Source organism: Penaeus vannamei, chromosome 24 (genome assembly GCF_042767895.1).
Source record: "Penaeus vannamei isolate JL-2024 chromosome 24, ASM4276789v1, whole genome shotgun sequence".
NCBI lineage: Eukaryota > Metazoa > Arthropoda > Malacostraca > Decapoda > Penaeidae > Penaeus > Penaeus vannamei.
In genome coordinates this window covers 617453-629658 of record NC_091572.1, presented here as the reverse complement: position 1 = coordinate 629658, position 12206 = coordinate 617453, and the positions used below count along the sequence as shown (strand labels likewise).

At 35.1% G+C, this 12206-nt stretch overlaps 3 protein-coding genes across 3 annotated transcripts in view; all 3 read left to right on the top strand.

Annotated features, from left to right (window-relative positions):
• The first annotated feature begins 527 nt into the window (after positions 1-527).
• LOC138866261 (uncharacterized) lies at positions 528-5912 on the top strand. Its single transcript, XM_070138771.1, has 7 exons — positions 528-585; positions 1294-1818; positions 2167-2255; positions 2373-2448; positions 3289-3339; positions 4138-4188; positions 5167-5912. Exons 1-7 carry the CDS (start codon positions 574-576, stop codon positions 5719-5721), a joined length of 1359 nt encoding a protein of 452 aa, XP_069994872.1. The 5' UTR covers positions 528-573; the 3' UTR covers positions 5722-5912.
• Positions 5913-8288: 2376 nt separating this feature from the next.
• Positions 8289-9662, top strand: LOC113821783 (uncharacterized). The gene is made up of 2 exons (XM_070138115.1): positions 8289-8346; positions 8954-9662. The coding sequence occupies exons 1-2, from the start codon at positions 8335-8337 to the stop codon at positions 9479-9481; spliced, it is 540 nt and encodes a 179-aa protein (XP_069994216.1). The 5' UTR covers positions 8289-8334; the 3' UTR covers positions 9482-9662.
• A 2130-nt stretch (positions 9663-11792) lies between these two features.
• Positions 11793-12206, top strand: part of LOC138866177 (uncharacterized) — a 1629-nt gene continuing 1215 nt past the window's right edge. Inside the window, exon 1 of the mRNA XM_070138114.1 lies at positions 11793-11850. Coding sequence (XP_069994215.1) covers positions 11839-11850 — 12 coding nt within the window. The 5' untranslated portion in view covers positions 11793-11838. The remainder of the gene's footprint in view (positions 11851-12206) is intronic.

Below are 12206 nucleotides of genomic sequence, written 5' to 3'. Positions count from 1 at the left end.
ATATGTACATAAATATACACTGTATGAATATCCATCTACACACACACGTGTAGACACATGTATGTATGGATTTGCATATATGTGTGTGTCGTGTGTGCATATACAGATATAAAAATGTATATAGAAACACATATATGTGTGTGTGTGTGCATATACAGACACACGTACATGCATGTATATATATATATATATATATATATATATATATATATATATATATATATATATATATATATATATATATATACATATATATATATATGTATATATATATATATATATGTATATATATATATATATGTGTGTGTGTGTGTGTGTGTGTGTGTGTGTGTGTGTGTGTGTATTTGTAGTCATATGTGAATGAATCTAATTCATGCATCTGAACATACATTACCATCTATCAGCCGATCTATGTCTTCAATTACACCATTGCAATTGCTTAGGCCTATCGGGAAAATGATCGGCGAGGAAGCCACGCCCCCTGAAGGCCACGTCAGACTCCATATATAAGGAGGCTTCGCAAGCAATCCGCAGAGACGACCCGTCCTCAGTGAGCCTCCGACAGGACCAGCCATGAAGTTCGCGGTAAGTGATGTAGACAGAATATTCATATAAGCATAAATACACATGTGCACACACACACATATATATACACGTTTATATATACAAATATACACATTTATATTTATATTATATATATATGTATATATTTATATATGTATATATTTATATATGTATATATAAATGTATATACTCTATGTATATATAGATATATGTATTTATATATAGATGTATATAAATTTATATATAGATGTATATAGATTTATATATATATACATATATAGATCCATCGATAGCTAGAGATAGTGTTATAAAAAAGGGTTCGAAAAAAGGCACAGATGTATACATACATGTACAGTGGTAGATATATATACGTAGAAAGATACATATGTGTACATATGTATTTATAACAGTATATATATTTATATATACACAGATGGTGATAGCTTGGGTTACGTTTATGCATTATGCTCCTCTTTCTCTCTCTGCACACACATATACACTCATATGTATACGTATATTGATATAAACATGTATATATATATAATACAAATATATAGAAACATGTATATTTTATAATCCTAATCGAAATGATCATGGTAAAATACTAGTTTGATAAAAATGTCTGAGAATTATAGTGTAGTTGTACAGACAGCATTTAATTTAAAATATGCAGAATCATAACAAAACTAAACATCCACTTTAATAACCCAACCTCTTCATTTATTACAGGTAGCTGCGTTGGTGTGTTTGGCAGCGGCTGTGGTTGCGCACGCCGATCCCGAACCACACAAGTACCACCACTACCCCTACCACCGCTACTATCATCATCCCCTTCATGTTAAACCACTGAAGGGCGATGGAGTGGCCAAGCATCCTGGTGGCGGCACCTCCTTCGTGGCTCCTCAGGTTCACGGCCTTGGAAAACGCTCAGCTGACCCTGAACCAGCAGCTGATCCTGAACCAGTAGCTGACCCTGATCCCTCCAAGAGCTATAGTTACAAGGTAGTCCATCATGGCTATCCCCACTACGGTTACCACCATGGCTATCGCTACCCCTACTATGGCTACCGTTACAGCCATCACTATGGCTACCCTTACACCTACCACAAGCACCACAAGAGATCAGCCGACCCTGAACCCGAAGCTGAACCTAACTACAGATATTACGGACACCCTCACTACTACAAAGGATATTATCACGGTTATCCTTACACCTATCCTTACTACGCCGGCTACCGCTACCGCTACAGGGGATAAGGAAGGGGTCAGGCATGGATTACGACAGGCCTTGTGGCGATGGTCCTTCACCAGATGTGTCTGATAGTCCGGTTTGCTCACGCCGGTTTTTCAGGCACAGACAGGGTGGTGATCACGTTTCGAAGACAAAACTGAGGGGATATCTCTGCAAAATTGGTATTTGGAATCATTAGTGTGAAGATTAAAGATGAGATTAGAAAAACATGAATTTCTTTGTCCTACAACATTCTTTCGTTCTTTTGGAAAATATAAAATAGTATGATAAAATCTACTTAGATATATATACCCTTATGAATATCTGCTGATCTGTTTCTAGTTCTGAGATTTACTCAAATTGTCTTTTAGATTTATCTACAATCAAATTCGAGCTTTGCTATATTTCCTATATTGTGTCAAATTAAATCAGTTCTAGAGAAAAGACTTCAGGACCTAAAGTCCTGATCTAACACATAGCAGAAACATTTTCTTGAACGAGTGGAACATTTCTGATAATCATGAAACAAACTATTATGCAATTGTTATATTTTTTATGCATACGTCTGGGATAAGAGCTATGAGACTAAATGCCGCCTGAACTATGAATTCCTTCAGTGGCGACCTCATGGAACATCAGGGAACGGTATCCTAGTATGTCTCAGATTAGATACGTACGATTAGTTAAACACCATATGAATAGAAGTGAACAGCAGAGCCACCTACGGTTTAGTACTAAATGGCCAACGTGTTCTGCAGTTTCTGTACTCCCTCTGGAAAACTGACCCGCTAAGTGAAAGCACAGTAATAGTAGATAAACTGTTTATGAATGAATGTCAGACATAAACCGATATTGTGTAACTTCTAATACACATCATGTTTATTTTACGTGTTCCTGAAAAGTTTTATCGCGACATACATGTTTACATTTCGTCTGTCGGTCAGTAAACCGATATTTTATTCATGAATTAATATCAGTTCAAAAGAAACTCCTTTCAGAAACTGTAAACCAAAGAGAAAAGGAGAGATCTTGGAATATTATGCACCAAATGTGGACTCTTTAATGCTCGTTAAAGTGTTAATGCACGGAACATAATTTCGTGTTAAGATTTCTTGCTGTAAGGATCTACAGTAGGCACTCCAATTATTGCTATATGATCTCTTTGGTATAATAAATACCAGATATGGAATGCTGAACACAGGAAGGATCTCAGTGGTAGCAGTTAATAGTAAGGACAGTAAGTACATTGTGCATTATTGAAAGAGCTCTTAACATATATTTCCCATGGAAATATTATTTCAATATTTTTGTTTAATGTAAGTCAACATGTTTCACTGAAATATACATTTATATGAGAAACAAAATGAAAAATTCGGCAATATCTCTAAAATTAGTTTCATTTAGAAAACCTTCCTAACAGGAAGGAACAATCCTTGTGACTTAATTCGGGTTACAACTATGGGTTTATGAACCACTGTTGACAAATCAAACAGGTCCAGAGAATATCACTTGCTGAGAATGTAAACCAGTGGCTCCCACTCTGGGTACCGCGGCACCCTGGGTGCCATGGGCAGTATCTAAGGATGCCACAAGGTTTATATATATCATATATTTAATTACGTAGATTTATAGTATTCTATATAAACATCATAAGCTACTATATTACACTCCATTCTACACATCATTTGACTTCATTTACATCATTTATGATTTATAATGTATCGCAATATACACATTATCTAGAAAAAAAAAATCCATGTACGGTAGTTGTGGGGAGGAGCAAAGAAAGCAATGGGGCAGAAATAACTTTGGTATGTCTAGGTGCTATCACCGAAAAAGGCATCTATCTAGATAAGTGTGCATGTATGCATATATACATACTGTTAAATATATACCACTATATTTACATATATACATACTCTATATGTTTATCCATCGACACACACACATGTAGACACATGTATGTATGGATTTGCATATATGTGTGTGTCGTGTGTGCATATACAGATATAAAAATGTATATAGAAACACATATATGTGTGTTTGTGCATATACAGACAAAAGTACATGCATATATATATATATATATATATATATATATATATATATATATATATATATATATATATATATATATAATGTATGTATGTATGTGTAGCCATATGTGCATAAATCTAATTCATGCATCAGGACATATATTACTATCTATCAGCCGATCCACCTATCCAGGTGTTCTCCTGCAAGCACTTAGGCCTATCGGGAAAATAATCGGCGAGGAAGCCACGCCCCCTGAAGGCCACGTCAGACTCCATATATAAGGAGGCTTCGCAAGCAATCCGCAGAGACGACCCGTCCTCAGTGAGCCTCCGACAGGACCAGCCATGAAGTTCGCGGTAAGGCACACGTTCAGATGAACACACACACACTTATACTGTATATATATATATATATATATATATATATATATATATATATATATATATATATATATATATATATATATATATATATATATATATACATGTGTATGTATATCCATGTAAGTATACTTATATACACACACTCACATATACCTGTAAGTATATATATTTGTATATAAATATATATAATTATATATATTCATATATGTATACATATATATATTTATATATACATATATATATTTATATATACATATATATATATATATATTTATATACATATATATAATTATTCATATATACATATATGCATATATATATAGATAGATAGATAGATAGATAGATAGATAGATAGATAAATATATACATGAGTATATATATTTCTATGTGCTTACATATAGACACATACATGCACACACACACATACACATATATGTATATACATATAGATATATTAATACTCGTAGATGCATGCATCTTTTTTATATATATATATATATATATATATATATATATATATATATATATATATATAATTATGTGTATATATGTGTGTGAATACAGATATGAATTCATATATATATATATATATATATATATATATATATATATATATATATATATATATATATATATATATATAATTATGTGTATATATGTGTGAATATAGATATGGATTCATATATATATATATATATATATATATATATATATATATATATATATATATATATGTATATATATATATATATATATATATAAAGACATGAGAGGAAATTTACACGTCTTATAAAGTTATTAAATCTAATCTAAATATGAATTTAATGTATATATAATCATATGTGCATAAATCTAATTAAAAAAATAGCCAGTAGTATAGCATTGTAATCATGATTATTTTTCATGAAAGTGAAAAATACTAATTCTACGAACTCCCTTGCCTTATTACAGGTAGCTGTACTGGTGTGTTTGGCAGCGGCTGTGGTTGCGCACGCCGATCCCGAACCACACTACTTCCGCTCTCCTTACTATTACTACCCTCACTATTACTATCCCCGTCACCATCACCTAGAGCCTCTGAAGGGCGATGGAGTGGCCAGGCATCCTGGTGGCGGCACCTCCTTCGTGGCTCCTCGAGTTCACGGTCTGAAAAAGCGCTCAGCTGACCCCATGCCGGAAGCTGACCCCGAACCAGCAGCTGATCCTCAACCAGTAGCTGACCCTGATCCCTCCAACAGCTATAGTTACCAGGTAGTCCATCGTGGCTATCCCCACTACGGCTACCACCATGGCTATCGCTACCCCTACTATGGCTACCGTTACAGCCATCACTATGGCTACCCTTACACCTACCACAAGCACCACAAGAGATCAGCCGACCCTGAACCCGAAGCTGAACCTAACTACAGATATTACGGACACCCTCACTACTACAAAGGATATTATCACGGTTATCCTTACACCTATCCTTACTACGCCGGCTACCGCTACCGCTACAGGGGATAAGGAAGGGGTCAGGCATGGATTACGACAGGCCTTGTGGCGATGGTCCTTCACCAGATGTGTCTGATAGTCCGGTTTGCTCACGCCGGTTTTTCAGGCACAGGCAGGGTGGTGATCACGTTTCGAAGACAAAACTGAGGGGATGTCTCTGCAAAATTGGTATTTGGAATCATTAGTGTGAAGATTAAAGATGAGAATAGAAATACACGAATTTCTTTGCCCTACAACATTCCTTCGTTCTTTTGGAAAACATGAAATCATATGATAAAATCTACATATATATACCCTTATGAATATCTGCTTATCTGCTTCTAGATTTGCGGTTTACTCATATGAGATCTAAACTTATCTACAAATTCAAGTTTTGCTACATTTCCTATATTGTGACAAATGAAATCAATTCTAGAGACACGATATCAGGACCTAAAATCCTGCTCTAACATATAGAAGTAGTGTCTTTTCTTCAACATTTCTGATAATCATGAAACAAAACATTTTGCAACTTATAGATCCCATGCATGCGTCTGGGATAAGAGCTATGAGTCTAAATACCATCTGAACTATGAATTCGTTAACTGAAGTATACTGATGAATTCTTCAAATCCTTCAGTGGCGACCTCATGGAACATCAGGGAACGGTATCCTAGTATGTCTCAGATTAGATACGTACGATTAATTAAACACCATATGAATAGAAGTGAACAGGAGAGCCACTTACGGTTTAGTACTAAATGGCCAACGTGTTGTGCTGAAGGAGTTTCTGTACTCCCTCTGAAAAACTGACCCGCTATGTGCCAGCACAGAAATAGTAGATAAACTGTCTTTGAATGTCAGACATAAACCGATATTGTTTAACTTCTAACGTACATCATGTTTCCTTTTAATTGTTCTTGAAAGGTTTTATGGTGACATGTGTTTCCATCTCGACTGTCGGCCAATAAACCGACATTTTATTTATGAATTAATATCAATTGTGAATAATTACTCATACTATCAATTAATATCTATTTATCCACTCATATATGTATTTATATTACTCAGCATCCCTTTAGTAAGAGAGAAAAGATAGAGATAAATATACAACAGTCAGCCATAACCGTGCAATTCCCTCACCAATCACACGCGCCAAAAGCCAATCCATTCATTCATAAATATTCTGTTTGCTATGAGTATTGTGTTGCCACTTAGTGGGTTGTCTTAACAGAGGTGGTACAGAAACTCCTTCCAGAAACTGTAAAGCTAATAGAACAGGGGAGATCTTGGAATATTTTGCGCCAAATGTGGACCTTTAATGCTCGTTAAAGTGTTAATGCGCGGAACATAATTTCGTGTTAAGATTTCTTGCTGTAAGGATCTACAGTAGGGACTCATATTATTGTTACATGATCTCTTTGATATATGAATACCAGATATGGAATGCTGAACACAGGAGGGATCTCAGTGGTATCAGTTAATAGTAAGGACAGTAAGTACATTGTGCAGTATTGAAAGAGCTCTGAACACATATTTCCCATGGAAATATTATTTCAATATTTTTGTTTAATGTAAGTCAACCTATTTCACTGAAATATACATTTATATGAGAAACAAAATGAAAAATTCGGCAATATCTCTAAAATTAGTTTCATTTAGAAAACCTTCCTAACAGTAAGGAACAATCCTTGTGACCGAATTCGGGTTACAACTATGGGTTTATGAACCACTGTTGACAAATCAAACAGGTCCAGAGAATATCACTTGCTGAGTGTGTAAACCAGTGGCTCCCACTCTAGGTAACGCGGCACCCTGGGTGCCATGGGTAGTATCTAAGGATGCCGCAAGGTTTATATGTATCATGTATTTAATTACGTAGATTTATAGTATTCTATATAAACATCATAAGCTACGGTATCACACTCCATTCTACACATAATTTAACTTTATTTATAATGTATAATGTATCGCAATATACACATTATCTGGTAAAAGAAAAAAAAATCCATGTACGGTAGTTGTGGGGAGGAACAAACAAAGCAATGGGGCAGAGAGAACTTTGGTATGTCTAGGTACTATCACCGAAAAAGGTGTCTATCTAGATAAGTGTGCATGTATGCATATATACATGCTATTAAATATATACCACTATATGTACATAAATATACACTCTGTATGATTATCTATCGACACACACACGTGTAGACACATGTATGTATGGATTTGCATATATGTGTGTCGTGTGTGCATATACAGATATAAAAATGTATATAGAAACACATTTATGTGTGTGTGTGCATATACAGACACACGCACATGCATGTATATATATATATATATATATATATATATATATATATATATATATATATATATATATATATATATATATATATATATATGTATGTATGTATTTGTAGTCATATGTGAATGAATCTAATTCATGCATCTGAACATACATTACCATCTATCAGCCGATCTATGTTTTCAATTACACCATTGCAATTGCTTAGGCCTATCGGGAAAATAATCGGCGAGGAAGCCACGCCCCCTGAAGGCCACGTCAGACTCCATATATAAGGAGGCTTCGCAAGCAATCCGCAGAGACGACCCGTCCTCAGTGAGCCTCCGACAGGACCAGCCATGAAGTTCGCGGTAAGTGATGTAGACAGAATATTCATATATACTTACGTAAATACACACATGTGCACAGACAGACACACAAATATATACACATATGTGTATATATACAGATACACATATAGACACACACATACATGTATATATAATTGTACAAATATACGTATAAAAAACGTATATTCATATATATAATATGTATATATCTATATATATATATAAAAATGTATATACTTCATGTATATATAGATATATAAATTCATATGTATACATATATAGATATAGATCGATCGATAGCTAGAGATGTTTATATACAGTATATATATCTATATATACACAGACAGTGATAGCTTGGGTTACGTTTATGTATTATGTTCCTCTTTCTCTCTTTGCACACACATAGACACTCATATGTATCCGTATATCGATATAAACATGTATATATACATATATAGACATGTATGTTTTGTAATCCTTATCGATATGATTTTGATAATATATTAGTTTCATAAAAATGCCTGAAAATTAAAGTGCAGCTGTAGGGACAGCATTTGACTTAGAATTTGCAGAATCATAACAAAATCAAACATCCACTTTGATAACCCAACCTCTTCATTTATTACAGGTAGCTGCGTTGGTGTGTTTGGCAGCGGCTGTGGTTGCGCACGCCGATCCCGAACCACACAAGTACCACCACTACCCCTACCACCGCTACTATCATCATCCCCATCATGTTGAACCACTGAAGGGCGATGGAGTGGCCAAGCATCCTGGTGGCGGCACCTCCTTCGTGGCTCCTCAGGTTCACGGCCTTGGAAAACGCTCAGCTGACCCTGAACCAGCAGCTGATCCTGAACCAGCAGCTGACCCTGATCCCTCCAAGAGCTATAGTTACCAGGTAGTCCATCGTGGCTATCCTCACTACGGCTACCACCATGGCTATCGCTACCCCTACTATGGCTACCGTTACAGCCATCACTATGGCTACCCTTACACCTACCACAAGCACCACAAGAGATCAGCCGACCCTGAACCCGAAGCTGAACCTCACTACAGATATTACGGACACCCTCACTACTACAATGGATATTATCACGGTTATCCTTACGCCTATCCTTACTACGCCGGTTACCGCTACCGCTACAGGGGATAAGGAAGGGGTCAGGCATGGATTACGACAGGCCTTGTGGTGATGGTCCTTCACCAGATGTGTCTGATAGTCCGGTTTGCTCACGCCGGTTTTTCAGGCACAGGCAGGGTGGTGATCACGTTTCGAAGACAAAACCGAGGGAATATCTCTGCAAAATTGGTATTTGGAATCATTAGTGTGAAGATTAAAGATGAGAATAGAAATTCATGAATTTCTTTGCCCTACAACATTCCTTCGTTCAATTGGAAAACATAAAATCGTATAAAATCTAATTAGATATATGTACCCTTATGAATATCTGCTGATCTGTTTCTAGTCCTGAGATTTACTCAAATTAACTTTATCTACAAACTACTTCGAGCTTTGCTATATTTCCTATAATGTGACAAATTAATTAAATCAGTTCTAGAAAAAGACTTCAGGACCTAAAGTCCTGATCTAAAACATAGCAGGAACATTTTCTTGAACGAGTGGAACATTTCTGATAATCATGAAACAAACTATTATGCAATTGTTATATTTTTCATGCATACGTCTGGGATAAGAGCTATGAATCTGAATACCGCCTGAACTATGAATTCCTTCAGTGGCGACCTCATGGAACATCAGGGAACGGTATCCTAGTATGTCTCAGATTAGATTTGCACGATTAATTAAACACCATATGAATAGGAGTGAACAGCAGAGCCACCTACGGTTTAGTACTAAATGGCAAACGTGTTGTGCGGAAGGAATTTCTGTACTCCCTCCGGAAAACTGACCCGCTAAGTGAAAGCACAGTAATAGTAGATAAACTGTTTCTGAATGAATGTCAGACATAAACCGATATTGTGTAACTTCTAATACACATCATGTTTATTTTACGTGTTCCTGAAAAGTTCTACCGCGACAAACATGTTTACATTTCGTCTGTCGGTCAGTAAACCGATATTTTATTCATGAATTAATATCAATTCGAAACAAATTCCTTTCAGAAACTGTAAACCAAATAGAAAAGGAGAGATCTTGGAATATTATGCACCAAATGTGGACCCTTTAATGCTCGTTAAAGTGTTAATGCACGGAACATAATTTCGTGTTAAGATTTCTTGCTGTAAGGATCTACAGTAGGCACTCCAATTATTGTTACATGATCTCTTTGATATAATGAATACCAGATATGGAATGCTGAACACAGGAAGGATCTCAGTGGTATCAGTTAATAGTAAGGACAGTAAGTACATTGTGCAGTATTGAAAGAGCTCTGAACACATATTTCCCATGGAAATATTATTTCAATATTTTTGTTTAATGTAAGTCAACCTATTTCACTGAAATATACATTTATATGAGAAGCAAAATGAAAAATTCGGCAATATCTCTAAAATTAGTTTCATTTAGAAAACCTTCCTAACAGGAAGGAACAATCCTTGTGACCGAATTCGGGTTACAACTCTGGGCTTATGAACTACTGTTGACAAATCAAACAGGTCCAGAGCATATCACTTGCTGAGTGTGTAAACCAGTGGCTCCCACTCTAGGTAACGCGGCACCCTGGGTGCCATGGGCAGTACCTAAAGATGCCGCAAGGTTTACATATATCGTATATTTAATAACGTAGATTTATAGTATTCTATATAAACATCATAAGCTACGATATCACACTCCATTCTACACATCATTTAACTTTATTTATAATGTATAATGTATCGCAATATACACATTATCTGGTAAAAAAAAAAAAAAAAAAAATCCATGTACGGTAGTTGTGGGGAGGAACAAAGAAAGCAATGGGGCAGAGAGAACTTTGGTATGTCTAGGTGCTATCACCGAAAAAGGTGTCTATCTAGATAAGTGTGCATGTATGCATATATACATGCTATTAAATATATACCACTATATGTACATAAATATACACTCTGTATGATTATCTATCGACACACACACGTGTAGACACATGTATGTATGGATTTGCATATATGTGTGTGTCGTGTGTGCATATACAGATATAAAAATGTATATAGAAACACATATATGTGTGTTTGTGCATATACAGAAAAAAGTACATGCATGTATATATATATATATATATATATATATATATATATATATATATATATATATATATATATATATACATGTATGTATGTATGTGTAGTCATATGTGCATAAATCTAATTCATGTATCTGGACATACATTACTATCTATCCACCGATCCACCTATCCAGGTGTTCTCCTGCAAGCACTTAGGCCTATCGGGAAAATAATCGGCGAGGAAGCCACGCCCCCTGAAGGCCACGTCAGACTCCATATATAAGGAGGCTTCGCAAGCAATCCGCAGAGACGACCCGTCCTCAGTGAGCCTCCGACAGGACCAGCCATGAAGTTCGCGGTAAGTGATGTAGACAGAATATTCATATAAGCATAAATACACATGTGCACACACACACACATATATATACACGTCTATATATACATATATACACATTTATATTTATATCATATATATGTATATATTTATATATGTACATATAAATGTATATACTCTATGTATATATAGATATATAAATTTATATATATATAGATGTATATATATATATATATATATATATATATATATATATATATATATATATATATATAGATCGATCGATAGCTAGAGATAGTGTTATAAAAAATGAGGAAGAAAAAGAGGCACAGATGTAAACATACATGTACAGTGGTATACACATATACGTAGAAACATAC

Excerpts from the sequence above, each read along its gene's own strand:
- LOC138866261 (XM_070138771.1), top strand. Across the intron at positions 2,449-3,288 it reads CATCAGGGAACGGTATCCTA|GTCCAGAGAATATCACTTGC; the intron begins GTATGTCTCAGA and ends CAAATCAAACAG. Across the intron at positions 3,340-4,137 it reads ACCAGTGGCTCCCACTCTGG|AGACGACCCGTCCTCAGTGA; the intron begins GTACCGCGGCAC and ends AGCAATCCGCAG.